General features: G+C 46.5%; 3 protein-coding genes across 3 annotated transcripts; 1 reads left to right on the top strand and 2 right to left on the bottom strand.

Annotated features, from left to right (window-relative positions):
- The first annotated feature begins 333 nt into the window (after positions 1-333).
- LOC128255855 (intermembrane lipid transfer protein Vps13) lies at positions 334-15,601 on the top strand. The gene is made up of 29 exons (XM_052985650.1): positions 334-474; positions 2,608-2,694; positions 2,758-2,955; positions 3,013-3,369; positions 3,430-3,651; positions 3,715-3,851; positions 3,913-4,144; positions 4,206-5,721; positions 5,781-6,411; positions 6,474-6,629; positions 6,689-7,031; positions 7,085-7,230; positions 7,287-7,533; positions 7,591-7,863; positions 7,934-8,146; positions 8,216-8,316; positions 8,373-8,963; positions 9,032-9,592; positions 9,648-9,806; positions 9,868-10,476; positions 10,537-10,664; positions 12,010-12,852; positions 12,919-13,291; positions 13,347-14,168; positions 14,224-14,324; positions 14,392-14,530; positions 14,593-14,876; positions 14,940-15,078; positions 15,138-15,601. Exons 1-29 carry the CDS (start codon positions 375-377, stop codon positions 15,378-15,380), a joined length of 9,951 nt encoding a protein of 3,316 aa, XP_052841610.1. The 5' UTR covers positions 334-374; the 3' UTR covers positions 15,381-15,601.
- Positions 15,590-22,440, bottom strand: LOC128255864 (uncharacterized). Its single transcript, XM_052985665.1, is given in 4 exon segments — positions 15,590-16,303; positions 16,306-17,331; positions 18,632-18,952; positions 21,055-22,440. Coding segments are annotated over 4 exon segments (1,968 nt in total). The 5' UTR covers positions 21,107-22,440; the 3' UTR covers positions 15,590-15,734.
- On the bottom strand, positions 21,173-27,156 carry LOC128255876 (uncharacterized). The gene is made up of 6 exons (XM_052985687.1): positions 27,014-27,156; positions 26,486-26,582; positions 26,155-26,422; positions 23,525-25,676; positions 23,207-23,470; positions 21,173-21,361 (listed from the first exon to the last, which is right to left on the bottom strand). Exons 2-4 carry the CDS (start codon positions 26,578-26,580, stop codon positions 25,203-25,205), a joined length of 837 nt encoding a protein of 278 aa, XP_052841647.1. The 5' UTR covers positions 26,581-26,582; positions 27,014-27,156; the 3' UTR covers positions 21,173-21,361; positions 23,207-23,470; positions 23,525-25,202.
- Positions 27,157-27,208: the final 52 nt, after the last annotated feature.

The raw sequence follows: 27,208 nt of genomic DNA, 5'->3' as shown, positions 1-27,208 counted from the left end.
GGAAATGCCGCTGGTAAATGGGTGTAGTAAATAGTAAATAGAGATAAAGCCTATGCACACGTGTTGTGAAACGAACTGATTATTACCTGCCGCACTTCGCCCTGTCTCCCAGTTTCTCCATTTTTTTTGTTTTCGAAACAATGGGCCTGGCGGATTGTGCCAAAACATTCAAAATGCGTTCTCCGATGACATCATCGTCACTGTGTTTTTAATTCGCTTCTCCGTTCCATCTGGTTTGGTTTCTATTCCCACGTACATTTTAGAATTACTTTAAACCACACAACGAACGCAAGAGATTTTAAACGCCGACCACAATCAATTGGAGCACTCGAGAACATTGAAGGAAAATCAATAGGAGCATCTGCTAATACACGATGGTCTTCGAGGCGGTGGTGGCCGATGTCCTGAACAAGGTCCTCGGCGACTACATAGAGAACTTGGATCGCAACCAGCTGAAAATCGGCATTTGGGGAGGTGAGTTGCGGTTCCCCCGGGAAATATGTCTTAATTATGCTTACCTCTCACGCAAATCCATCATTGTAGTTTGCGTGCCATTGTTTATTGTCCCCTCTGCACTGCACGCACTTAGAAACAACAACAGCGACGACCTTATCCTTGGCAACTTACGATTAGTGACCTAATTCTGTCGCAAAAAACACAAACGTTAATCTGCCGCATTTGCAAGTTCATGAGAAAGCAATTCACAATCTCTCATGAATTCTATGGAGAGAAGAGGCAGGGAGAATTGCGATTTGCGATTTGGGTGGGACAACTGTTGCATCTCGCTCTGAGATGGGGCAGTTCGTGTGGCTTCTCTGTGCTGCTCATCGGCTGTCTGCTTGTTTGTCTTTTATATACAATACAAACTACTTGTATCGGGTGTCTGTGTGAAAACGTAAGCAACGTTTGGGTATTTTATCTAAAAGTACTCACATTTCGTCAGTCGCCAGTCCGTTGGCATTCCAGATATCACACACACAAGCAAACCCCTGTAAGTCTTTGTAAATATGTGGGGTGTGAACTCCCGAGGCCGAACATCACCACAAAAATATCAGGTTTAGGAGTTCAATAATATACGGCGGCCCAAATAAACGAGTTTGTTTGTGATTTGTGACGCAGGTCGGGAGTGACAGACTCTGACAAGCCTGTTTTATTTCGGCTGACCTTGAACTTGGTGACATAATGCTGGCCCCGACGGCTTCTTTAATTGATGTTAATCGTAACGCATTTTTAAATTCGCTTTTAATTTTATCTTTTGCTTCTGAAAACCCCTTCCCAACACATTTGCTTGACTTATCGTTGGAAAGCCTTTTTATTCGGCTATAAATGCTTGGCTAGATAGAACTAACAACATAGGAAGTAAGTCTCTCAAATCCTTATATTGTTTTATACTTAATTGTAAACCCATAGCCCATTACACCAACAAACCAGATTACAATTATTTATTTATTTATTTTGACTTTCGGTTAACATTTTTTTGGCAGAGGTTTTTGAGGCTCCCTATTAAATGCACAACGAAGTTTTTGCAATAGTTTTTAAATCGCCTTGTCTGAGACTGATAATCAAGCTTTAACTCAACATTAACTAATAATAGCCTATGCCAGGGTTAATAACCAACACAGATTGTATTAGTTCGATTTCTTACTTGAAATACCTTGAAAACGAAATCTTTTATAATTAATCTCAGTAAATTGTGAAATATTTATTTTTAAATTGTATGATTCATACTGAGTAATGAAAGTTACAATTTATTTAAAAAAACAAAAAAAAAAGATTTTCCTCATTTTAATTAATTTGTTGAAGTGCTATAATGCCTCCGGAACGCTATAATTATTTATAAACTCAATTAGCTGATGCAATCAATATTGAACCCAATAAGTAAATATTCTGTGCGTTTTATTTGTATTTAGTGAATCACATTTGTTTTCATTTGACAATCACCGAGTGAACCGTATTATATTATTATTGGCGACTTAAAGCATTTCCAATACACTATAGTCAATGACTCCTGTTGTTTATTAAGGTTATCTAGTTAAATATTTGCCTAATGAATCAAGTTGCCTCTTATTACAGTGCTCTTATCAGAGTTGTTTAAATTAAACACCATTGTATCATATGTTGATAATCAAACACAACTTGTAGAATTAAGTGTAATTGACAGATATCATATGTGAGTAAAGTCATATATATTCTTATCAGCAGAAAACACACCGCCTCGGAAGTTGCATAAGGTTTATGAGTTTGCTGGGTCGTTAAACTATTGACCCACATGCGTATCTCAATATAAATTCACCGTTTTTTGCTCCTAATTTTGCATTCCAAGCACAACAAACATTAGACAACCAAAATGCCGCATGCCCAAAATGCCAGACGCTGGTAAACAGTATTGCTATGTTGGCGCGGCTGTTGCTCATTCCATCGCTAAACTGAATACTTTGCTTCCTAAAGCCTCGTTTCGGGGCCTCCGTCGCACATAAATTACTTATTGTTGGCTCCCTTCGTTATTAATGAGCGATAAATCAATGGGCATTTGCTTCTAGTGCTGCAATTGACTGATAACCGAAACTGATAAGACTAATGGAATAAAACTCTATCTTTGTTTGCCAGGCGATGTAGTCTTGCAGAACCTCAAGATACGGGAGAATGCGCTGGATGACTTGGACCTGCCCGTGCAGCTTATCTACGGCTACCTAGGTGAGTGAACTATGTTTACCCACAAATTAGGAGTTGTTCATAGTGCCAACTTGTAACTTCTAGGCAAACTGGTGCTGAAAATCCCCTGGAAGAATCTGTACAGCCAGCCGGTAATTGTCAACATCGACGATCTGTACGTCCTGGTCTCGCCCAACAACAATGTGCAGTACAACGCCGAAAAGGAGGCCAAATATGAGATGGACCTCAAGAAGGCAGCGCTGGATGCCCTGGAGGCAGCTCGAAAAAAGGAGCTGGAAAAGGGTGAGCAGCGGTTAAAGGAATTAGCAAATGGAAAATAACAAACTTAATCGCGTGCAGATCAGCCCAAGCCCGATGCTGGGTTTGCCGAGAAGCTAACGGCGCAGATCGTGAACAATCTGCAGGTGCAGATAACCAACGTTCATCTGCGCTACGAGGACACCACCACCACGGGCAGTCCCTTCTCCTTCGGCATTTCGCTGCATGAGCTGGAGCTCTACACCACCGACTGCGACTGGGAGAAGTGCTACATGGCCCAGCAGGCGTCGCAGGTCTTCAAAATAGCGAATCTCTCCTGCCTCTCTGCCTATCTGAACTGTGGTGGCCAGCTGTACGCCAACGATAAGAGTGCGCTTGCGAGTCAGTTCCAGGCGAATATTGCTTCCAAGGATTCGAAGCCCAGCCACTACAGCTACGGTAGGATTTTTGAATGCAACAAGTCTGAAACTCCTTCTCACTGATTCCCCTACTTTACAGTGCTCGGTCCCATCTCCTGCAATGCCAAGTTGAAGCTGAACATGAACCCGGAGCTTGATAATCCTCCCTTCGAGAAGCCGAAGATCGACCTCACCCTGGAGATGGAAAAGCTGAACGTGGGCATGACCAACACGCAATTCGATAATCTCATGAAGCTGGGCGATGCTATGAATCGCCAGCAGTTGGGCATTCCCTACCGGAAGTATCGTCCCTACAACTTACGTAAATAATGATAGTCTATGTATGCCTTCAGTGGGTCATGTAGCTTTGTTTATTTTCTTGCAGCCTACAAAGGTCATGCCAAAGAATGGTGGCAATTTGCAATAACTTCTATTCTGGAGGAGGAGGTCAGGAAACCCCGAGAGAGCTGGACTTGGCAACACATGCGGACGCATCGTGAACTCTGCAACACTTATGCACAGGTGGCTCCCATGATCGAAAGAACGAAAAATATGGTTTACACATTATTTGTTTTCAATTCAGAAATACAAGGAGCAGTGCCTGAACAAGAAGCCGTCAGCTGTGCTGACGGAAACCTGCAATTTGCTGGAAACGAAGCTGGACATATTTAACCTGCTGCTGATTCGTCAGAGAGTCAACATCGAGATAGCTAAGCAGCGGGAGGCAGTGCCGGAGCCAAAACAGGGATGGTTCAGTGGTTGGGGATGGGGAGGCGGCGCCAAGAAGGATGAGCAGACCGCCGGTCAAAAGTTAGGCAAGTATTTAAGTTTTTCTTCAGAAAACCATTTCTTCAATTCCTTCAATTCTTCTTCCAGTGGAGAAGTTCGAAGCGGCAATGACGGCCGAGGAGAAGGAGAAGATGTACAGGGCAATTGGCTACCAAGAGAACGCCAAACCCAGGGATCTGCCCGACCACTACGAGGCCATCAAGATGAACTTTAAGCTGATCGCCCTGGAGGTCGGGCTGTACAAGGACGACCGCGCAGGCACCATTGAGTCGTACGACTACCAGGCCCTGCCTTCTCTGGTCCTGTTGAAGTTTTCGATGGCCACGGCTTCGATCACCCAACGGCCAGCTGCCGAGGCCATAAGCATCACCGCCGGCATGAGGGAGCTCAAGGTAACGGGTCTCAAACGAAAGGAGTGCACACCCTTGCTGGTGGAGTCGAAGATCACCGACGAGTTCAACCTGCTGGACGTGTTCTTCGAGACGAACCCATTGGACAAGATGTGCGACCAGCGGGTCAAGGTGGTGGCGCGTCCGCTGCAGATAATGTACGACGCGCCCACCATCCTGGCCCTGATCAACGCCTTCCAGCGGCCTGGCGACGTCACGCTCTCCAAGTTTGAGGACGCGGCTAGCACGCAAATGTCCAGCTTCAAGGAGCGCTCGGCCACCGGCATGCAGTACATGATCGATAAGAAGGCGGTTCTGGATGTGGACATTCTGCTGATGCCAAACATTCTGGTCTTGCCCCACAAGGGAGTCTACGAGGCGGACAACACGTCGCTGCTGGTTGTCAGCATGGGCCAGGTGCACCTCTCCAGCCAACCGCGTAGGGAGCAGACCAAGCTGCAGCATCTGTTCTCCGCCGGCGAGGACAAGGACGAGATCCTCAAGACGGTGATGGAAAATGCCTACGACAGGTTCACCGTGGAGGTGGACGACGTGCAGATGCTGGTGGTGCGAGCTGGGGAGCCCTGGCAGAGTGCGCTGAAAGACGCCAGCTCCACGGAGATGCACGTGCTGCGACCCGTTTCCCTGAAAGTCACTGCCGCACTCTGTGTGGTTGACAACGATCCGCGACTGCCCAAAATCAAAGTGGACATCGACCTGCCAGCGATCCTGGTCAATGTCTCGGAGGATCGCGTCTTTCTCGCCATCAGGGTGGCCACGAGCATTCCGCTGCCGGAGCAACAGCAGCCGGGGGCGAAGGTCACGCTGACACACTCGCGCAGCTCCATGTCCATATCGAACTTTATTAACAAGGAAGTCAAAAAGATCGGCCCTGCGACTTCTGGCACAAGTAGCAAAGCAGCTCCGATGCTCGACGAGATCACGCAGTACACCAATTTGGACGTTAACTTCTCTCTGGGGGAGATCTACTTCGTCCTGTTCCAGTCCAGTACACGGAGCGAGACGAGCTCCGACGTATCCATCGAGTTCCTAACCCCAGACAGTGATCAACTTCCTTCCCAGCTGACTGAGCCAGTCGCGGAGCCCATAGAGCGACCCCCGCGAACACCTCCCCAACAGATTTTGTCCATCGACATCCGCCGGCTAGAGGCCCATTTTGCATCGCGAACCTACGAGTCTGTGGCCACAGTGAAGTAAGTAACATTCAGAGTTGTGTGGTGAACAGGTTACCTAATGAGGCTCTTAACTTCAGGCTAGGGGACATTAATCTGCGACAGTACGGCTGCAGTGTCAGCGGCCTGGAGGACCTGGAGGTCATCCATACGCCCAAAAAGGAGAACAGCTCCAACTACCTGTTCACCGTCTCGTGCACCATTGCAGACAAGACATCGCCAGAGTTCAGCACCAAGTATAACTCAACGGAGCAGCTGGTCGTGGCCAACTTCGAGGTGCTTCAGATCGTGCTGCACCAGGAGTGCCTGCAGCGTCTCTTGGAGGTCGTGAACAATTTCCAGAGAAACCTGGACGTGGTACTTTCAGCCACTAGGCCACGAGATCGAATGGGCTCCATTGGGGCTGGCGATGGCATCAAACGGACGCTCAATGTCATCCTCGAGGACACGGAGGATATAATGACCACCAATCAGATGAAGCACCGCAAGAAGACGCGCCACAACCGAGTCGTAGAGACAGTGAAGGTGCGTGTGATCGCAAATCTAGACGAAGTGGGCCTTCTGCTCACCACCCGAAGTCGGCCGTTGGCCGAGATGAACGTGAAGAAATTCGTATCCAGTCTGATCATGAAGTCGTCCTACACTGAAGTTAATATTGGCCTCAAGGACATTCAGGTGTTGGACCTGAACCCTCACACCATTCACAAGAACGTAGGTGCCTCTGGGCCGACAAAAGACCGAAAATCAATTATTATTATTATTTTCCTTCCTAGATTCTGAGTATTGTTGGCAAGGACGCCTTCAACTGCCAGGTGGTGCTCTACAACAAGGAGGAGACTCTCGACTACAACTCCGATGACATGAAGATCACGGTGGACATTGGCTGCATGAAGATCATCTTTCTCAACTGGTTCGTGACAGGCGTGATGGTAAGGACAATTGCCAATACATCGGTTGATATGTGCTAATGCGCCTGCTGCGCTTGCAGAACTTCCTGAACAACTTTACAGAGTTCCAGGCGACACTGTCGCAGGCTAGTGCTGCGGCGGCGGAGTCCGCTCGCCAGAAGGCACTGGATGCCTACCAAACGGCCACTCGCATGAAACTGAATGTCCGCATCAAAGCACCCATTATCATTGTGCCAGTTGGCTCCAAGGACTCGAATGCCCTGTCGCTGGACTTGGGTCTGCTGGAGCTGACGAACAACACGGTGGAGGTGGCGGTGGCGAATGAGGAACGGCTGGCCGTCATTGACGAGATCAAGTTGTGCATATGCGACGTTAAAATTTCCAAGGTGGTCTTACTAGATGGCAACGAGTCGACTGTTGATGGTGAGATCAATTCCGATTTTACCAATACCTTTCAACAATTGATTTTTTTCAAGAATTGGACGCCGCCGTGGGCTATTGCTCTAAATTTAATATGATGAATCCCATGAGTTGTACCTTGCTGGTAACCCGTAACTTGTCGTACACCTGGTACAGGGATGTGCCCGAACTTAACCTTTCTGGTCGTTTGAAGTCCATAGAGGTAAGGATTGATCAGAGAGATCTCAGCTAAGGCTATGACTTTGACCCAACTTACAGCTCACTCTCTTCACGGACGATTACGCCTTGGTTATGATGATCCTAAACCACAACATTAACGAGGGATTGGATGAGTTCCCCCCCAACGAGGAGGCGACCCCTGAGCCAAAGCAACCGACCCAACGACGTAGTTCTCGGGTTGATCGGACTCCCCGCGCTGTCACTGCTTCTCCCAAACGAGACAAGATTCACGAATCGATGAAGTTCAACTTCCAGTTTGACGGTGTGATCATAAATCTGATGGAGGGTGAGTAACTTATACTGATGTTTCCAGGATTTACTGAACCAACCGTTGTGCCTTCAGGTGAAGACGCAGGACTCGCCCGGTTTGGATTATATTTCCTATCCATCAAGGGCACAAAGCTGGACAACGGCACACTGAGCACCTCAGTGGTTCTGTGCAATGTCCAAGTGGATGACACGCGCCAGAACTCCAAAAGCCAGATCCGACAGTACCTAAGCCGCAAGGACTGGGTTCAGCCCAAGTTGGATGCGGAGGAGATTATCGATGCCTGCTACAACGATCGCAACTTCATGGTCGATTTGACAGCCATAATAAAGGAGGACGACACATTTGGTGGGTGTCACTTTTTCGCCTAAAGTTTATCCATCTTATGTCCTAAGACCTCCAAACTTTCTTATTGCAGCTGAGGTACGAGTGCGAGCCTTCGACCTGATCGTCTCCATCGACTTTCTGCTGAGACTGTCAGCCTTCCTCACCCTTCCGCCTGAGGAGAGTCCTCGCTCGTCTTCGATTGTGAAGCCAGCACTGGTTGCGGAAACAGCTCGGGACACCAAGCAGTCCATTCGCTCATCCGCCATGTTAGCCGCCAACGAGCTTGTGCCTGCGGAGGTAACCGGTAAGTGTGGAATGCAATTCACTCTCAATACCCCTTAATATCGCCAGTTCTTGTCTACCTATCGTGCAGTGCCGAACCGCAAGATGAACCTCATGCTACACATCGATGAACCAGACATAATATTGGTGGAGAACCTGGAAGACCTAAACACCAGCTGCATTATTTTTAATGTGGGTCGATTCATTGCCGAGTCTTAATGTTGCTAATGGCTCTCTAACTTTTTCAGGCCCAAGTTCATTTGAACTACCGCAGCATTAACGACAGGCAGATCATAAACGGTCAGATTGACGCACTCAAGATGTACATGAGCGCTTTCTTGCCGGAACGGCGCGAACTGACCCGCCACTACATCCTGCATCCGTGCGTCATTAGCCTGCATGGCTCCACGCCCGAGGAGGAGGGCCTGCACATCAGCCTAAAGCTAAGCGACATCATCATCAACGTGTCGCCGGCCACCATTGAGCTGCTGAACAAGGCCATGGTGAGCGTCAGCAGTGGCAGTTTGGCGAAGACTGCCATTGCCGAGGAGTCGCGTAACTACTCGACCCTGTGGCACCCGCACCACTTCCACAGCCGCTCTTTCTGGTTTACCAGGGTGGAGCAGGCCGTCGAAGCCATGGAGGTGGAGCAGATACCCAGCAAGGAAAAGCTAAAGACGGAAAAGTGCGTGATCGAGATCCCCAGCATCACGCTGGTGATCGAGTCCGGCGTGGGCTACTACACGAAGCCACTCATCTCGCTGGACACCCGCATCACAGCCGTATTCAACAACTGGAGCCGTAATCTCACTGCCAACGGCTCGTTGACACTGAACATGGTAAGAAGGTTTAAAGCCTTCGTCAATCTTAAGAATGCGTTAAATCTAAACTTCTACTGCGCTTGCAGAACTACTACAACCAAGCTCTAGCCGAATGGGAGCCGATTATTGAGCTCAACGAGGTGGTTGGCCGCAACGGAGTCCACGAGTACACTCCTTGGGAGCTGAAGTTCGAAATGGGCATGGAGAAGGTGCAGAGCGAAGTGGAAGACGAAGTCGAGCAGCAGGCCATGCACATGAATATCAGCTCAGAGGAGACGCTCGAGATCACGTTCAGCAAGTCGTGCCTGGGTCTGCTGAGTGAGCTTGGCGAGGCCTTCTCGCAGGCCATTGATGAGAAGGGCTTGACGAAGCCGGAAATCGTGGCTCCTTTCGTGGTGGAGAACGACACTGGCTTTGACATCAATCTGGATCTCCGCAAGGGCATCTTCACGCTGCACGAGGTGCACCGGGGAGGCACCTCGCTGGGTGTGAGCAGTACCCTTCTCCTGTCTACCAATCTGGCGGAGGTCGATCCCAACCAAATAAAGACCTGTACGATTTCCTCGGGCGGTCGAGCGTATCTTCAGACCAAGGACTTGAGCACGTTGTCCGAGGAGGATGCCGAGGACTACAGCCTATATGTGACGGTAGGAGGGCATGCTTCTTTGTGAAACCGGAATGCTCAAACGGTTTACTTTGCAGATTGGCGACATTAACAAGGAAATTGCTCTGCCCGTGTCCAAGTCGGACACTCGTTTCTTTAACCTGATGCGCAGCACGTCCCAAGAGCCGTGGGGCATTATCTCCGAGGTGAAGCAGGAGTACGGAACCACGAAAATCAACATTCACGGAGTTGTCAGTGTAAGTACTTGCATTGGACTATTGGTCTCGTCATTTCCTAATCATTTCCCATCTCTTCCAGGTTCATAATCACTTTACGACAGGTATGAACATTTATCGACGAAATCCCGCGCCCACTGCACAAAGCTTCGAGGATATTTACGTCGGACGTGTTCGTCCTGGCGAGGTGTTCCATGTGCCGCTGCACGCCATCTACGCGGAACACAAGGATCTCTACTTCTCGATGAAGGGCTACAGAACCTCAGTGCAGGGCATTTCGTGGAGTGCAAGTCCCTCGGACCTCAACTATTCGCACCAGCTGCATTGCGACCCGACCAAGACGTTTGAGCCGCTCATCATTAACGCGCGGAGAAAGAAGTCTGAGGTCTACTTCGAGAACACCACGAAGTACACGTTGCTCAGCGCCTTCTACACGATTCACCTGCGCCCGCCTCTCTATCTGCGCAACTCCCTGCCCATCAATATCCAAGTGTCGGTGGCCGGCTGCTCGGTCCGAAAGGAGGATGGCCTGGATGGCCAGTCGTCAATGAAAGTAATTGACAAGGGATACAGCAAGGAGGATTTTCTGGACTACGGTGAAAAGGAGGTTCAATCCGGCGATGTGCTCCATCTGCCCACAGTTCGATTAGCCTCAAGGGACAAGGAAGCGAAAAGCTTCCTCGTTGTGCGGGTGAGTTATTCCGAATTCAAAATAATATCCAACCAACGAGCCGAACACTCGCCTGTTTAGCTGGTTCAATATCTGGAGAAGGACTGGTCCTGTGCCACCGAGATCTGGGATTACAGCGATGACGTTGTCACCTGGACGTTCTCGTCGTACGACTCGGAGATGAAGGTGGACATGGATCTTTATGTGAAGTGAGTTATTACAACTATTATTATTATTTAATGCTGTGTTATCATTTAAGAGTACAAGCTGAGATATTTCAACATTGTGGCTCAATGTTAATTTCTTTGCTTCTGTTTGCATAGCTTTTTAGCTTAAACAACACTTTTAGTTATATATATTATATTTTAATTATTATGATTGACTTATGTTAGAATGAGATAATATTTCGGGTGTATTTTCTGTCGGATTGGATAAACAGTGCATAGGGCTTTAAAGAAACTTGAGGTAATGATAAGGGCTATGTTTGTGTCATTGTTGTCAAGATAGTGTGCGTAGATCAACTTGGTATATTCTTAATCTTTTTAATTATTTATATATACAGCTATCTTATAGTTAAAACTAAAATCTAATTTAAATTAAAAGCAATAGTGACTGGGGCCTTCCGATCGATTAAGGTGGCATTATTTAATAAGTTTAAGAGATCAATTTGAACAGTTTAGATTTTATGTATGAGATTTGTTTTTGTAAGGAAAGTAATCATTTTATTTATGTCGTTGTTGGTGGGGTTTGTAAATGATAACAGGGTTGTCGGTAAGAAAAGTTGCTGATCTGTGTTGGGAAAAGGTACAGCCAAAGATTAGGATGTTTTCTATTTTCATGGCAGCGCTGTTGCAAAATTGGCGAGTTACTAGAAAGTGCTGTGTCTCCAAGCCGAATTCGGTTGATTATTATTTGAGTGTTTCTGCTGTAAAAGGTGTGGTTATATGAAACGTTTGAAGGACTATTTTGAGAGTGTAATTTGTACCATGGAGAGGTTTTGTTAAGTAGGTCTATTTGTTTTGATTTGAAGTATTTTTTCAGATAGTGTGTGATGTCGTTGGTGTTGTTATTTTGGGTGTAGACAAGGGGGTATTTTTGATTTTCTTTAGCTGCGATGTCTGCTCTTTCATTGCCTTTCATTGCCTTTAATTATATTTTACGGTGATTGTTGACGATGAGGTTTCTAATGATTGTAGGGTATAGGCTGTGGTTGTTGGAGCTAGTAAGTGATTTTAGGGAGGATATGGAGTCGGTACAGATTGCGTGTTTGCCTGGGGCTTATAAAGCGATCTTAACTGCTTCATGAGTTGCTATAATTTCACTCGAAAAAAAACCGAGGAGTATTGGGGGAGAAGTCCAGATATAAGTACGCGTAAATTTAAGAGTTAGTTTGGCAAACGAATATGCAGTTTCGTTACCTTTTATACATAAGATGGTTATGGGGAATTGTTAGGTTAAAAGGTTTCTAATGAAGGAAATAATGTATGATTTGAGTGTTGATTGTAGGAATAAAAAATAACAAATTTCTTACCCAGTGTTCATTCTACTTTTCAGGACAGAGAATCGGCATGGCAGCATGATGCTTACGATCTACAGCCCCTTCTGGATGATCAACAAGACGGGAATGATGCTCACCTACAAAACCGAAACGACCTCTGTGGAAGTGCTGTACCATCCTCCCGAATACTCTGGACCCATTTTGTTCACATTTCGAGATAAGTTCTTCTTCGACAAGAAGAAGGCCTCGATCCGCGTCGACAACGGCCAATGGAGTGAGAAGATCCCCCTGGACGTGGCCGGTTCGATTGGCGAGGTGATCTGCTACTCGAACAACCAGAAGTATCCCATCGGTGTTCACAACCACTTGACTCAGAATTCCCTGACCAAGCAGATCACCTTCATCCCGTTCTACATTGTGTGCAACAAGTGTCGCTTCAGCATAGAGCTGCAGGAGCAGAGCCGCCCAGCCGATCCCTGGCTGCATCTGGAGCCGAATCAGTTCGAACCCCTCTGGCCGAGAAACGACTCCAAGAACAACATGGTGGTGCGAGTGGATGGCAATGTGACTCCGGCCTTCGACTTCACGGAGGTGATATGCACGCTCCTAAAGCTCGAAAACAGCAGGCACGGCGGCATCAACGTGGACGTCCAGACCACAGAGGGCGGCGTCTATATCACCTTCACGGACTACAAACCAGCTGATGCTCCCGGCCTGCTGATCAATCACACCGGCAAGCAGGTTGTCTACTACGAGAAGGGAACAAGAAACGAGCAGATCCTGAATGCCAAGAGCACGGTTATGTATGCCTGGGATGACCCGACGGGTCCCAAGGCTCTCATATTTGGCGCCAACAAGCAGGAGACGGATCTGAAGCGTGACAATATCGGCGAAGTGGTGTAAGTAGCCCAAGGTCCTCCTAAACTTGTGTTTTGCCTTTCCTAATTACAATTACATACCCACAGCATGCAAGACGGCACTAAGGTTTTGTGGGTATCCTTTTTGGACGGCCTGCAACGTGTGCTCCTCTTCACCGAGAACGAATCGATCGCCAATCGCACCGAGAGCACTGCTTCGCTGCAGTCCATCACCCAGAGCATCGATCTGAAAATCCACGGCATCGGCCTTTCAGTGATCAACAACGAGTCGGGCCTGGACATACTGTACCTGGGCATCACCAGCTCTGGAATCATTTGGGAGTCGAAGAAGGTGACCAAGAAGCGGTTCAAGGAGTTCACCATTTACGAGAACGGGCTCCTCGAGAGCGAGTACCAGAAATATCTGGTTCACAAGAGTGTCAACGACGTGCAGACCTACAAACTGGACAACAAGTTCCCGGTAATATGACCAAAATTCCTATTTGTCGATCGGAAACTCAATCGCAACTTTTCAGATCGACTTTGACCTTATGATCCTGAAGAAGTCGGTGGATCGAAACATAAAACGCAGCTTTTATCCGGCGATTTGGGTGTCCCGCAAGTCGTCGCCATTCCAGAACCAGCTGCACGTGAAGATCAATCGCATCCAAGTGGATAACCAGTTCATGGATCCAATATTCCCCGTGGTGCTGGCGCCAATACCGCCGCCGAAAAGCGTGGCGAACACCACCACCCTCAAGCCGTTCATCGAGTGCAGCATGGTGCAGCGCATCATGCCGAACTCGCAGGTGCGGCAGTTCAAGTACGCCAAGATCCTGATCCAGGAGTTCCTGTTCAAGGTCGACCTGCTCTTCCTTACGGCCATAGCGGAAATGTTTGCCAAGGAAGTGTCCGACGAGGTGGCAGCCAAGCAGTTCCAACAGGACGTCGAGTCCATTGAGCTGCCTCTCTCCGCCTTCTTCGAGGAGCACTCGCTGGAAGAGCAGAAGAGCTTCTACGACAACCTGCATTTGGGTCCGCTCAAGATCCATGTTAGTTTCTCGATGGCCGGGTCGGACACAAAGGCGTTGCCTGGCTTCCTGGGCACCTTGGTGCAGGGCGTGGGCGTGACTTTGACGGACGTCAACGATGTGGTCTTCCGACTAGCTTTCTTCGAGCGCGAGTACCAGTTCTTTACCCAGCAGCAGTTGATCAACGAGACCACCTCACACTACACGGGCCAGGCACTGAAGCAGCTGTATGTGCTCGTCCTCGGCCTGGATGTGCTGGGCAATCCCTATGGCCTGGTGGTGGGACTCAAAAAGGGCGTCGAGGACTTGTTCTACGAACCGTTCCAGGTAAGTCAACGCTCATTTGCCTAATGACTCATCTACAAGTTATGTTGTATTCAAGGGCGCTATACAAGGACCCGGTGAGTTTGCCGAGGGTTTGGTGCTGGGCGTAAAGTCCCTCTTCGGCCACACAGTGGGCGGTGCTGCAGGCGCCATGTCCAAGTAAGTGGCACCCCTTTCAAATTGATCAAAACCAAAGTGGTGTAACAACAATCTTTACAACCTTAAGGATCACTGGTGCCATGGGCAAGGGCTTGGCTGCATTGACCTTTGACGAGGACTACCAAAAGAAGAGGCGCCAGGGAATACACAACAAGCCGAAGAACTTCCACGAAGGACTAGCCCGCAGTAGCAAGGGCCTGGTGATGGTGAGACCTTGTTGAAAGAGGGTTTCTTTCATTATAATCCAAGTTACTTTGTATTCAACCAGGGCTTTGTGGACGGTGTCACTGGCGTTGTAACCAAACCCGTGAGTGGGGCTCGCGACAACGGAGTAGAGGGCTTTTTCAAGGGCCTGGGCAAGGGTGCTATTGGACTGGTGGCTCGCCCCACCGCCGGCGTGGTTGACTTCGCCAGTGGCAGCTTCGAAGCTGTGAAACGGGCGGCGGATGCGAGCGAGGATGTGAAGCGCATGCGTCCGCCGCGCTTCCAGCACTACGACTTTGTGCTGAGACCCTATTGCTTCATGGAGGCGACGGGCAATAAGATAATGAAGTAGGTGACAATCGCACTTAATGGGTTTAATAGTTAAGCAAAACGTGGCTTGCTTCTTTACAGGGAAACCGACAAGGGCAAGTTTGCCACCACGGACAACTTTATCCATTGCGAGGAGATCATCCAGAAGTCCGAGTACCTGGTGGTGACCAACTATCGCCTAATGTACGTCCAGCGCAACGAGATGTTCGGCATCTGGACGGTAAGTCTCGCAGCGAACCTTCAGCCATGCGAAATAACCAGCTAACCATTCAATCCTAGTCCCTGTGGTCCTACCTCTGGAGCGAGATCAGCTGCGTGGCTGGCACACCCCGCGGTGTCCAGATCACAGTCAAGGCGGAGGGCAAGAAGGTAATGGGCCTGTTTAGCAGCAAGGAGTCGCCGCGAAAGCTGGTGCTGCTCGGCGACGAGCGCAAACGCGTCGCCCTGCTGGACATCATTGAATCTCAGCGCTCGGACCCCAATCCCCTGAGGGCCACCCTCAGCTATCCGGGGAGCATCTAGCAATGGACCTGAATTTAAATCCCTTCTGTATTATAATCCACGCACATCCCCACGGCACCGCAACGACATAGAAATCTACCTCGATCATAAAGATTCTGTCTGTCCAAGCACCTTGTACCATGCACATGCCCCCAATTGGAGAACTCACACTCACGTGTAGTACTTTTACGTATGCTAACAACCATTATGTTTTTGATATTAAAATTTTATGTCAAAGTTTATGTGACATCCGGAGAGTGGTTTCACTAGCTTAAGGACTAAATCTACAATACAGAGACGAGCGGGCTCTCCAGGATGCCAGACGTTGGATGTTGGATTTCGGATAGCGGTTGACGGATGACGGATGTACGGCAGTCACACCTTCTTCAGGAAGCTGCTGGGGGTGGTGGCCAGGGGCATGATTGGCTCGTAGTTGTTGCAGCCATCGCTATCGCAGAAGGACGTCAGCGAGGCGAGTGCGTTGGCGGCCAGCGCCTCCACGCTGAACATGGTGGACAGGTGGCCGCTGCTCTCGAACTGGTTGATGATCATGTTCACCTTGCTCTTGGCCTCCGCCTTCAGGCACGGCGACGTGGGCGGGCTGCTGGGCAGGCCAGGATCGCGTTCGCCCGGACTCGCGTCGTAACCCTCGCCCAGTTCGGCGTCCGTCAGCAGGTTCTCCTTCTCGCTCTGCTTGCACCTGGCGTTGCTGGGTGAGCCGCTGCCCGTGCTGGGCGTCTTCGGTCCGGTGCTCTTGTTGAGGCGACTGAGGAACCAGTTCCGGGCGAGCTTATCACAGTCCTTGCTGGCCGGACTCGTCGGCGGCATGGTCGGCGACTTGCGCTGCTTCTTCTGCTCCTTGGTGGGCGTGTGAGCGGGGCTGGTTAGCGGCGACAGCATCTCCGCTTCGCCGCCATTCGCGTAGCTCTTCTTCACGGCCTTTTCAGGCGGTCCGGACTCGGACCACCGGCCGACAGCTGGGTGGAGAGCTCACTGTGCACGGTCTTTACCCTGGCCTGGAAGTCCAGCGACATGTGGCCATGCAGGCTGGAGGGCAGCGGCTGGACCTTCAGGTCGGCCTCATGGAGCAGCCCAATGGAGGACTCCACCTCCCCGCCCATGGAGGCTACTACGGCGGCGGTGTTCTGCAGAGGCTGGGCCGGGCACTTGGGCACATCGTACTCGAAGCGGCGGGCCAGGGCGTTGGGACTGCTGTTCTTCTCCGGCAGCTTGGGCAGCACCATGGCCGAGGAGTCCATCAGGCCGTAGATGGGCGACGGCTCCTCGTAGATTATGTCCGCCGCCATGTAGGTGGACTTCTTCTGGACCGGCGGAGTGGGCAGTTTTCGGGGCGGAGGACTCTTCAGGGGGGGCATCGGATGGGCACCGACGTCCCCGCGGATGGCCGCCTCGATGGCGTGTATCCACTCTTTGGCATCGACCTCGTTGCTGGCCTGGTACACGAACTTCTTGTTGGGGTCGTCGGTGGTGATCTGGAAGCAGACTTCGCGCCGCTTGCCCTCCCCGAAATGCTCGATCTCTATGGAGGAGCTCTTCAGGTAGAGGGTGCTGCTGGGTCGGCAGGCGGTCGGCCCGTCCGCGTAGCACAGCATCCAGTCGTTGAGGATGCCGCAGTAGCACTTTCGCGTCTGGTCGAAGAACAGCCGCTTCGGTACGATCCGCTGCAGCTGTCCGTACTTGGTGGACCGCTGCAGGGCCAGGTGGCCGGCGGGCAGGCCCGCGTACGGACAGTCAATGATCAGCTCGTGGGTGAAGGTTATCGCCTGCTGGGATTCGTCCTCCTCCTGACCCGTTCCCTGCCCCTGGCCCAGGGTCTGGCCCTGACCCTGGCAGATCTCATAGAGCTGCTGGTGGGGCTCGTTTTCCGCCGAGCCCGTAACCGGTTGGTTGGCGGAGCAGCGGTCCAGGGACCCGCTGCTGCCCAGATCAATGTATTCCCGCGAGGCGGACACTGCAATTAGAGGTAATTAGTGCGAGTTGTAGGCATTAAGTACAGTCGGGCTTCTGAAACCTCAAACACCTAGCATTACTAGTTTGTCTTTATTATTTAAAATTTAGAAGGGTTTTTAAATGTTTCTTTTTCGATTTTTTTATCTTCAATAAATGCATAATATTTCAAGAAAATCCCGATCGGAGCAAAATATGCGATAGTATGACTTTCTTATACCTTTTTAAAATTTAAAAGTGTTTTTCCCAAAACTCTCGTTTTAAAAGTTACTGCCCATCATAGCTTCAAAACTACAGCATTGATAGTTTTGAATTTCGGAACACTTGTTCTGTACATTGGCCAAAACCGTTGTAGAACCGAGTTTTTCCTCAAAACTTTCCCAAAAGGTGAAAGATTACAAAGCAATTATTTCGTAATTTTGATTTTATAATATCGGAAGATCCAGAAGTTATGATGGGCACTGGAATGTACCTCCAGACTAATTGCTGCCTTTGCCGTAGTATTTTCGCTTCCTTTTTTCACGAATTTACCCTACTCTCCCTTAAGAAAAGTTTTAGCGACTTATAAATCTTTAATGATCATCTACCCTGATTCCTGTTCATATGGCATGTTATTGCCCCTTTGTTTTCAGACCAACATTTTAAAACCATTTGATTGGTTGATTAGCGATTAATTAAATTTATATTATCTTCAAAAAAAAAAATTAACTTTCAGTGGAAAGTTATTATTGAAGTCGGCAGTTTCTTATTAGTTCTTCGTAGAGTTTTCCTGTTCACAACAATTAGAGAGTTTGGAAAATTATTAAGATACCAATTGATTGGTGCCAACAATTATAGCACTGGTATTGGCTGTTAATTTAAAATTGATGATTCTTTAAATCAACACATTTCGAAATATTCGCATTGATGTTCTGTTTGGAAGGCAAAAGTATCGCCTACAAAAAGTATTATTATTTTTATTTCTTTACCCAAATATATTAACTTTAATAATAATTATTTTATAATAATGCTTTTAAAGTTTATTAATACGAATTTCATAGAAAACTTTCATCTTTATAGAAATTTGAAATTGTTTCACAATTTTTGCTAGTGTTGATATATCTTTTAAAATAAACTATTACAAAGTATTTCGATTTCATAAAAAAAGACAAACTTAAATCAATAATAATGCACATAATGAATTTAAACTTTTAGTGGTTGACTTTAAAAACCTCTGCTCAAAACGTTGATCTGTAATGGACAAAGGCTTAGTGTAGCTAATTCAAGTTTGAGTTATGGAAGTATGACTGTAAGTATGCACTCACGTGAGTTTTTCGATGAGGACGGGGAGGCGAGCATCTCCAGATAGCCGCTGGGACCGGTCTCCCCGCCCACCTTGCTGTCGACGCAGTCCACCAGGCTGGTCCGGTGGTTGCCCGCCGCCTGCTCGTCTGTGCATCCTAGTCCCAGTCCCAATCCCGATCCTGATACCAATCCCGATCCCGATCCAGAACCAGATGCCGCCAGCAGAATCTCGCAGCGGGCCAGAAGTGCGGCGGTCTGCTCGGCGGCCGTCATGTGGAAGAGGTTGGAGGCGTTCTCGTACTCCGAGGTCTCCAGCGAGGCTCGGAAATGGGCGCGGACATCTGCAATTGAGCCGGGGAAGAGGTAAGATCGTAAGTTCTGGTGCTCGCACTCAGCTATTCAGCTGGCTAAGTGAGGCGGCGGCCCCATTAGCTATTAATTTTTAAACGCATCATTGGGCCTAATGGCGGGCGATTGAGCAAGAGTGTAGTTTCCAGGGGGCAATTAGTGGGCCAGTGGAGTGGTGGTGTCTCTTCTGCTTCTGCCTCTGCTTCTGCTGCAGTGACTCACTGGGCGGGAAGTTAAGTACTCCGGTTCCCAGTAAAGAAAGACCGACCACATACACACCAGTGACCTCATATAGCGCAGCGCTTGCTCAAGAGTCAACTGCGAATTGACCGCGGCAATTAAAAATAATTTCACTGGCCAAGAAAGTTAACTGTGGTGTCTGTGACTCTGGTTCCCCACCCTCCTTCGAGTTGAAATGCCCACATCCAGAAGTATAAATTATTTAACGGTACAGAAAGAAAAACATAAAAACACTGAAATTTGCAAGAAATCTTGTTAAAACTTGAGCACGCAAAGCTCTGGAGAGCTGTTCTTTAAACGTATTACGTCCGAATATGGCAATAAGCAAAATGCCCGAAAGTCGTGCTGGCAAAAGCCGAACTCAAAATGCCCTTCTATGCTTCAATGGGAAAAAATTTAATTTTCACATTTCATATGTAAAACTCTTTTATAAAGTTTAACCATTCAAATTCTTTTGTTACTTCCTGTCGGGAGTGTAACATGCGTATTGTTCTGCGGTTCAGATCTAAGCCAAATAACCCAAAACTGAAATATTACGTTTTGGAGATTATTTCTCTTCTAGAAAGTGAATAATTATGAATGGGTATTGAGAAAGATTGTAATATTTTCTCGTTTCAATGCATATGAAAATCGGGCATAAAAATAATTTTGTGGGTGCATTTGTTTGTGCAAAATCAGCACTTAGACTTTTTCCCTTAGGGTAAAAACCAAAACAAATATATTTTGAAAAGGGTATAACTTTTCTTTCTGTTTTCTAAGTGTTTTTGTTATTTTCAGAACTGCCCACTCTTTACTTTTCTCAATGGTCTAAAAATCGTAATGAGAAATCACGAGATAACAAGGGGTTTAACCAGGATCGGTGGAAAGTCCCCAGGAACTTATTTGTTCGATATTTTAATATTAACAATACGAGACCCCTTAAGCTGCGATTCACCCAAACAAAGATAAATTAAGGCAACAGTCATCGGAGGAGGCTTTGATACACTGCTGCCTATGCCCTTCATCTTGCCCAGAGCCAGTGAACCGAAACCTGAGAAAATTAAACTGACCAAAGTAGACGGCCAGGGAGGGGAAAACGAGGCTAAAACAAGCGCTTTGGGCTTAGTTTTGCGGCATGTCCAATCCTCTGTTTATTGTCTACCTTGTGCATATACATATGAACATGTAGCTACAAACATATGTATATAAATAAGCGATTCGGGGGAACGGCGGTCCAACCGAGGAGTCCAAATCGGACTCGATGAAATGTACGAAATATACGCAGCGAGAAGAGTCTGAACCAGAACAAAAGAGTATCAAACTTGTACGCCTGCGGAATGAGTCAATAATACTCTGGCACTGGGTTATTGTTAACGCTGCTGGTGTGCCGGAGTTTGCTCCTCCGCCTCTATTTGGAGTCGGTTTGTAATTTTTTGATGGCGCTGTTTGCCTGGCAAAATTAACAAAGTTTCTGTTGATCTATCTCACACTAACTGACTTTAATTTTGCTTTTTCTTTCCAGCTACACCCGAAGAAAAGTATTAAAATCGTCAGCACAGGTAAAAAGATAATCTAAGCTGTCTAGAAGTTAAATTTATATGTAGTGTAAAAATAGTATTCAGGTGAACGTTATTGTAAAACAAACCAATCGATCTTTGAAAAAATATATATTTTTATGTACAAAGAAGTTAAAGTTATATATTTATCCTACACTTGTTTGTTATTTTTTTTTATAATCTACTTCTATCTTTTATTATCTATACCTTGCGAACTTTTTAATGGGATAATAACTCGGCTCCATTGTAATAGCTATTTTAATGAATTATCACCTAAAATCGTTTCTTTGTGTGTGCACACAAATCAACAACAATCTTACCCAACAAAAACTGATCAATTTCGGGCCGCTTAGTAGTTGGCTTTGTATCCATGGCTTGTAGCTGGTATTATTCTTGCCGTTTTGTATTTTATATTTTGTATTTTGTGTTTAGCGCTCAGTGTCGATTTGAAGCGTTTTGCGTTAATGAGCGTTGAGTGCTTGTGGTGCTGGCGATCGTTTGATTTCGCGCCCGGGCTTTATTGTGGCTTCTCTCCGATCTGGATCTGAACAGTCAGCTGTATCATCTGGCATATCCACCGACTGCACACACAACACTCAGAATTTTGCCTTACAAATTAACAGTTTGCTGTCAAAAGTGGATAACACATTTTTATAAGATCACATGCACTGACGATACCGATGGGATGCATGGGATGAATATCTTCGATTGGGAGTCAAGCGCGGGACACGACCGGAGTGCTACTGAAGGTATGTATGTACATATTCCCGGATTATCGGCTGGTCGTCGTACGGAAAACACCTCCCCCGCTGTGAGCCCGCTGTGGAGCTGTCCTATTTATAGACGGACCATCGATGCACCACTATCTAGCTATCCAGCTATCCAGATATCCAGCTATCCAGATACCCGTACGCGTCGAAGTACAATAAACAATCTCTACTCTATTGCGCCTGCAGTTCTCGCTCTATTCGTTTTATTTGTTACTTTTGTCTGCTGTTTTCCACTATTTTCGCTTTTTTCGGTTGCACGCTTCGTTTGGCGCCTCATGGAAAATCAACTGATGACGTTATGTACGGGTATCTGGCAGCCAAGTATCTAGATTCGTTCGGTGGGGAAACGAAACTGTTGCCTGTAGCTGCTGGCCGTGTGTGTGCCTGCCATTAAATGCCATTACGAAATCCCTCTTGGGGCCGCCCAACGCCCACCCCCTGCACTTGTCTGGGTGTCTCCGTTTTTGTTTTTGTTTTTGTTTTTGTTTAATTTTCATTTTACGTTTTTCACTCTTCTGTCGTGTCTGTCATTTGCGGTTTCCACTGTTTTGCGGCTAAGAATCGAACACAAACACGGAGACGGGTGCCCACACGCAGAGGAGCTCGGACTTGGGATTAGGGACCCGGGACTGGGGACTGGGGACCCGGGACTGGGGACCTGTGCCTCCGCCTGGGCCTCTGGTTTGGGGCCAAGCCTTTTAATTGTGACTCATCTGAACAGCGACGCGTGTCGCCACAAAGAAGCAACTGTCTGGCCAGTAAAATGCAAATACAGTCGAACTTCTGTTAGCCAAAATTACATCTGCTACACAGAAAAAGAAAACTCTTGGAAAAAAGTATTGAATTGAATACATTTACTTGATTGGAAATGAGAAACTGAGGATTTTGGATTTAGGATAACCATAGTAACTAAAATCAAAGAAACATTTTCTATTTTCAAAAATAACTAGACTTTTATATAACGTGTAAATATTTATTTAATCTTAGTTAAGTTAAGGTGCGAAATATAACACTTTATTGAAAAAGATTTATGAACCAAAGAGAATATGAAGAGAAAAACAGTAAGAAAATGTTATATTTTTAAAATATAAAATTTAGTTATGCTAAATTGTACAATTTTGTATTGATTTTGGACTTTATTGACTTTTTGGTTTAGTGTTTCGAGCTGTAATAATTTTACTGTATAAGCAAAGTGCTGACCATTTCTCTGAGCCACACTATATACACCTGCTGTAGGTAAGTACGTGCCTAGAGACTGCTTTTACTTTTTGGTTCTTTATTTTTTATCAAGCCCATAAAATCAAAATGTAAATTAATTTGCACTGGACTATTTGCTTCCTTTGTGGCGGCCGTTAAAAATATTTATTGATTCAGAACATTTGCAACTCGGCACCGACGCCTTTGTTTGCTGTCAATAAACGTACGGCCAAGTCTGGACCGCCACTTTCGTTCCGCGGAAAAGCTAGGCAAACTGTTTACCAGCTGGATGCGCCGCGCGAGACTTTTCCAGCCCCGAAAATAGACGTAAACCTTTGCGCAGGCGTGCAGATACCGACAACCCATCACCATCACCAACCCCCACCCCCATCCCCATCCCCACCGCTTTCCCCGCACTCCTTCCGCACTTCCGGTCATTTTCGACGGCCCGGCTTCCTGCCGCTGCGAAGCTCCCAATTAAAGAATTAAGAATGCATCCACGCACAGAGTTTGATTTCGCATCCGGTTTTCCACTGCGTTCTGGTAACGTTGACACCTTTTCGCTCGCGGGCGAACTTTTCATCGCCGGAGCCAAGAAGCGAGCGCAACTTTCTGGCTGGTGCGCCACCATGAATCACTCGAGCTTAACTGACTTAACTGACTGACTTGGGGCAGAGGCAGAGGCCTCTCTGGCGGCCCCAGCTCTGGATTGCCAGCCGATGGCCATCCGAACGCAGCCGAAGTGCCCTCGGCCCCGGCTCTCTCTGCACTGCGGGAAAATATCACTTAAACTTATGAGCGAGATCAAAAACTCATGGCATACTTTTTTTTATTTTCATCGCGTCTGTTGGGAGTACAAAATTGGAAATTTAAGCTTTTTACTAAATTTGTAAATTAAAGTGATCTACATATATAAAGGCTAAGACTGTATACGTAATTTATTGTCCTGTTTGGCCGTCCTCATAGTGACCAGTTCGCAGAAGGCGACTACTACAAATAGGAAGTTAAGACTTTAAGAAAATTTGTTGGCCTCTGTTTTGGCCGATGGGGCAGAATGTCCCAGTTTTTGGCATTGTTGTGTTTTGTGTTTAATACGATTTATATAAAACTTCACTTGTTCAAAAGAAATTCAAGGAAAGGACTTTTTAAAATGAAAACTAGCTGAGAGCATCTTAGATTATACATTAGGATCAACGAAAAAAAAATAAGATTTGATAGAAAATTTGATATCAGACATTTATTATGATGAATGTGCGATCGTTATGAAGAGTTAGGATTGTAAATACGTATTTTGTTTGATATTTAATATATTTGCTATTTGCAAATGATATATTTGCTGCAGCTGGTAAAATAAGAACATTTTCTATTTGTTTTTTTCGATATACAATTATTGACTATTTTACTAATGTTCGATCTACACGACTTTCTTACTCCTTTAGGAAATGATTTGTTTGATATTATTGCTATTAAGCTTTAAATTTTTTTTGCGTGTAAAACCAAATGAGTTTGCATTGGTTTTTTTTGGGGAATCGACAGCCGGCCGGCTTGATACATTTTGAAGCCCACGCCCAGTCCCCGTCTACATTCGCAGTTCCCATCCTCGACTAGGCAGTCAAAAATTCTATCGCTTTTGCCACATTTGGAGAGTCGAACCCGCCTCTGATATCATATTTTAGAGAACATCAAGTCCATTTTGGTAAAAGCCAAACAGACTTACCAACTACAACTACAGTAATACTTTCCTAACAAGAACGTCTTTGATAGTTGATGCTGAGATAAGACAGTGTTGGGTTGTCAAATAAAAGTGGCAGCTTCCATTTGTCTAAAGGATGGTAAAATAAAAATGCTTTTTAAAACTAATAACATTAATTACTTAACTTAAATTTACCAGAAGGCATTTTGGAAAATGGTCTAAGTGGTTCGAGCCAGAGGGACTGGACTGTAGAACCAGAAATCTTCTAATGTGGCAGGCAGATGTTGTTGTCGCAGCTGCCGAGAAATCCGAGAGTCTTTTTCGCAGAAAGAGGGAGGGCGAAGTCGAAGCCAATGTGGGACCGGAGCCTTCGCCTGTGCGTGAGCTCTTTGTGCATTTGGCGGCAGATAAAGCGGACTGCCGAGAGCAGAGAGCCGATCGGGTGCCCTTTTTGGGAGCAGCTTCGAAGGACGCGTTCACGAGACGCTATGGCAAACAACTCAATTTTAATTAAACGTTGCGATCCGAGAAATAAATTAAGCATGCAGGCCATGTTGGCTGCGCAATATCTGGACAACCTTGGGTCGCGTCTCGGGCAGCAGTGATAAGTGCATAGCCGTTGCGTGACTCGACCCAGAAGACCGGGCGGCTGGATAACAGGTTCCCACCTGGGCTGGCTTTATCGACCGGCACAAAGAGCCTGATTCTAGTATTGTGCTAACGCTTAATTATGTGCCACAACAAGTATTTTCATTCAGCCGGACCACAATCGTTGTACTTAAAGGCCGCGTCGCAGCGACTTTACCCGCTACTTGAGGAACGCTTGCAGGCGGTTCTGCTGCGACTTGTTGGCGTCTTTAAACGCGTTCGATTTCAGCTGAGCGGCCAGTTGCAGCAGCACGTTTTGCTTCTGGGTCTTGGACTGCGTTTTGGCAGCGGCGGGCGTCGGCTGAGCGGGCTTCTTCTTTTTCTTTTTGGACGTCTGACTGGGGTTTTGGGAAGCTATTCCAACTGGTTGGGAAGCTTTTTTCGACGGCGCTGGCGATTTTGCAAGATGCTGTTGCTGCTGGGGCGTTTTTTGTTGCTGCGGAATTTGCAGGCCTGCATTGATATCTTTATTCGGCGCCTGGGACTTATTCTTTTTGGCCTTTTTTTTGTTTTGGTCGGCTGCCGCAGGTTGTGTGGCTGTCATTGTTTCCTCCTTGGCTTTCGGTTTGGCGCGCTTTCGACCCTTCTCCAGTGGCAGCATTGTCTTGTGCCGGCAAACCTCGCAGTCCACAGCCTGTGAAAAGAGATTTGGTTTAAGTAGAATTAGAAGGAAGTAGTCGGCGATTATATAGACACTATTTTGTTTCAGGTATAGATTGCTAGTAAACTTTACTTTTTGACTATAAAGGCGTATTCACTGGAATGTATATTTAAATACGTTCTATTCACTGATAGTAGAACAGTTTATACTGATATGATACAAATATCGAAGTTATATAAGATTCTGGGTGTTACTTAAGAGATATCTACATATGTAATTACAATTGTAAATATACTTTTTATAAATCTAATATTGATTACCTCCCGATTCAGATCTATATGTTACCGCTACTATTAGAGCTATCTAAAGTATCACTATTTAGCCGATTGAATTTGTTTGCGTTACATTTTGAATCATTAATGATCATTTGAATGATTATTTGTTGACCGAAAACTCATTTTTTACCATCTATTTATACTTTCCATCGCAGTCACTTGCTCCCGGTACTTACCATTTGACTGGCCATGCGCTTCTTCAGCCACTTGGCCCGTTTCCTGGCCCCGCTACTCATCTCGCCCCTAATCTGTTTGGCCTTCACGTTTTCCAGCTGGGCGATGAGTCTCCGTTTGTTGGCACTCTGGCGCAGCTTTTGCGGCTGGAGGTGGAGCTGGTAGCGCCCATCTGCCCACTGGTTTCCGCAGCGGGAGCACATGCGTGCAGATCCGAAGCTTTCCTCGGGCAACTGAACACTGTTCCGGGCCAGCTTTCGGCAGGTGGTTCTGGGTTGGGTGGGCATAAATAATATTGTATTAAGTGGTTCAGGAATTTACAACGAAACTCACATGTAATGCGACTTGAGAATCCGTTCTGTGTGGGATTGGTCGGTCAGTTTGGAAGCGCAGTTCCATAGCAAATCCATTGTCCTTTGATCGCTCATGGCTGAAACATTTATATGCCAAATTTAAAATTAATTTTAACTGCAAAAAATTGTTTTAATTTAAAAATGTCTACTACATTTTCCACCCATTAAATTTATGAAGAAATTGAATTAATTATTAAAATATATTTTGTAACAAATTTCTTTCAAAGTAGGTCCTACAATAAACTTACCGCCTTAAATTCCGATACCAATTTATATTTTAATAAAAAAATTATGGATACATAAGTAAACAATTGAATTTAAAATTTAAACAATTCAAACTGCTACGTTTTTTTTTTTAACAACCTTCGATTCTCATAAAACGTGATCATCCTTGTCTTTTTAACGCTAGATTTAAAGCCAAAATAGACAGCACTAACAGCACAACGTGCTAAGCTCAACAATAAAAAAACTCGAAGATCTTTAGCTTGATATCACCTTCTTAACTTACCAAGTTAACTCGTTAGTTTGGAGGGATTAGATGTAACTTTTTGGTTTTAAAAGAAAACCGTAGAGACACTTATCCCTTTTGCAAACATTAAAAATGCTGAAAGCAGCTGTGTCCGCTCTCGTAAAAAATATACAATCGGCTTGCTAAAGTTGCCACCCTACCAAACTATCCACCACGTGGCAACTCTACGAAACT

Source organism: Drosophila gunungcola (assembly GCF_025200985.1).
Source record: "Drosophila gunungcola strain Sukarami chromosome 2R unlocalized genomic scaffold, Dgunungcola_SK_2 000012F, whole genome shotgun sequence".
In the NCBI taxonomy this organism is placed as follows: domain Eukaryota; kingdom Metazoa; phylum Arthropoda; class Insecta; order Diptera; family Drosophilidae; genus Drosophila; species Drosophila gunungcola.
This window is presented reverse-complemented; position numbering and strand designations above follow the sequence as displayed.

Excerpts from the sequence above, each read along its gene's own strand:
- LOC128255855 (XM_052985650.1), top strand. The coding sequence starts at position 375 with ATGGTCTTCGAGGCGGTGGTGGCCGATGTCCTGAACAAGGTCCTCGGC. Across the intron at positions 3,852-3,912 it reads TCTGCAACACTTATGCACAG|AAATACAAGGAGCAGTGCCT; the intron begins GTGGCTCCCATG and ends TTTTCAATTCAG. Across the intron at positions 14,325-14,391 it reads GCTGCAGGCGCCATGTCCAA|GATCACTGGTGCCATGGGCA; the intron begins GTAAGTGGCACC and ends TACAACCTTAAG.
- LOC128255876 (XM_052985687.1), bottom strand. The coding sequence starts at position 26,580 with ATGAGCGATCAAAGGACAATGGATTTGCTATGGAACTGCGCTTCCAAA. Across the intron at positions 26,423-26,485 it reads ATTCTCAAGTCGCATTACAT|AACCACCTGCCGAAAGCTGG; the intron begins GTGAGTTTCGTT and ends CACCCAACCCAG. Across the intron at positions 25,677-26,154 it reads AGCGCATGGCCAGTCAAATG|GCTGTGGACTGCGAGGTTTG; the intron begins GTAAGTACCGGG and ends CTCTTTTCACAG.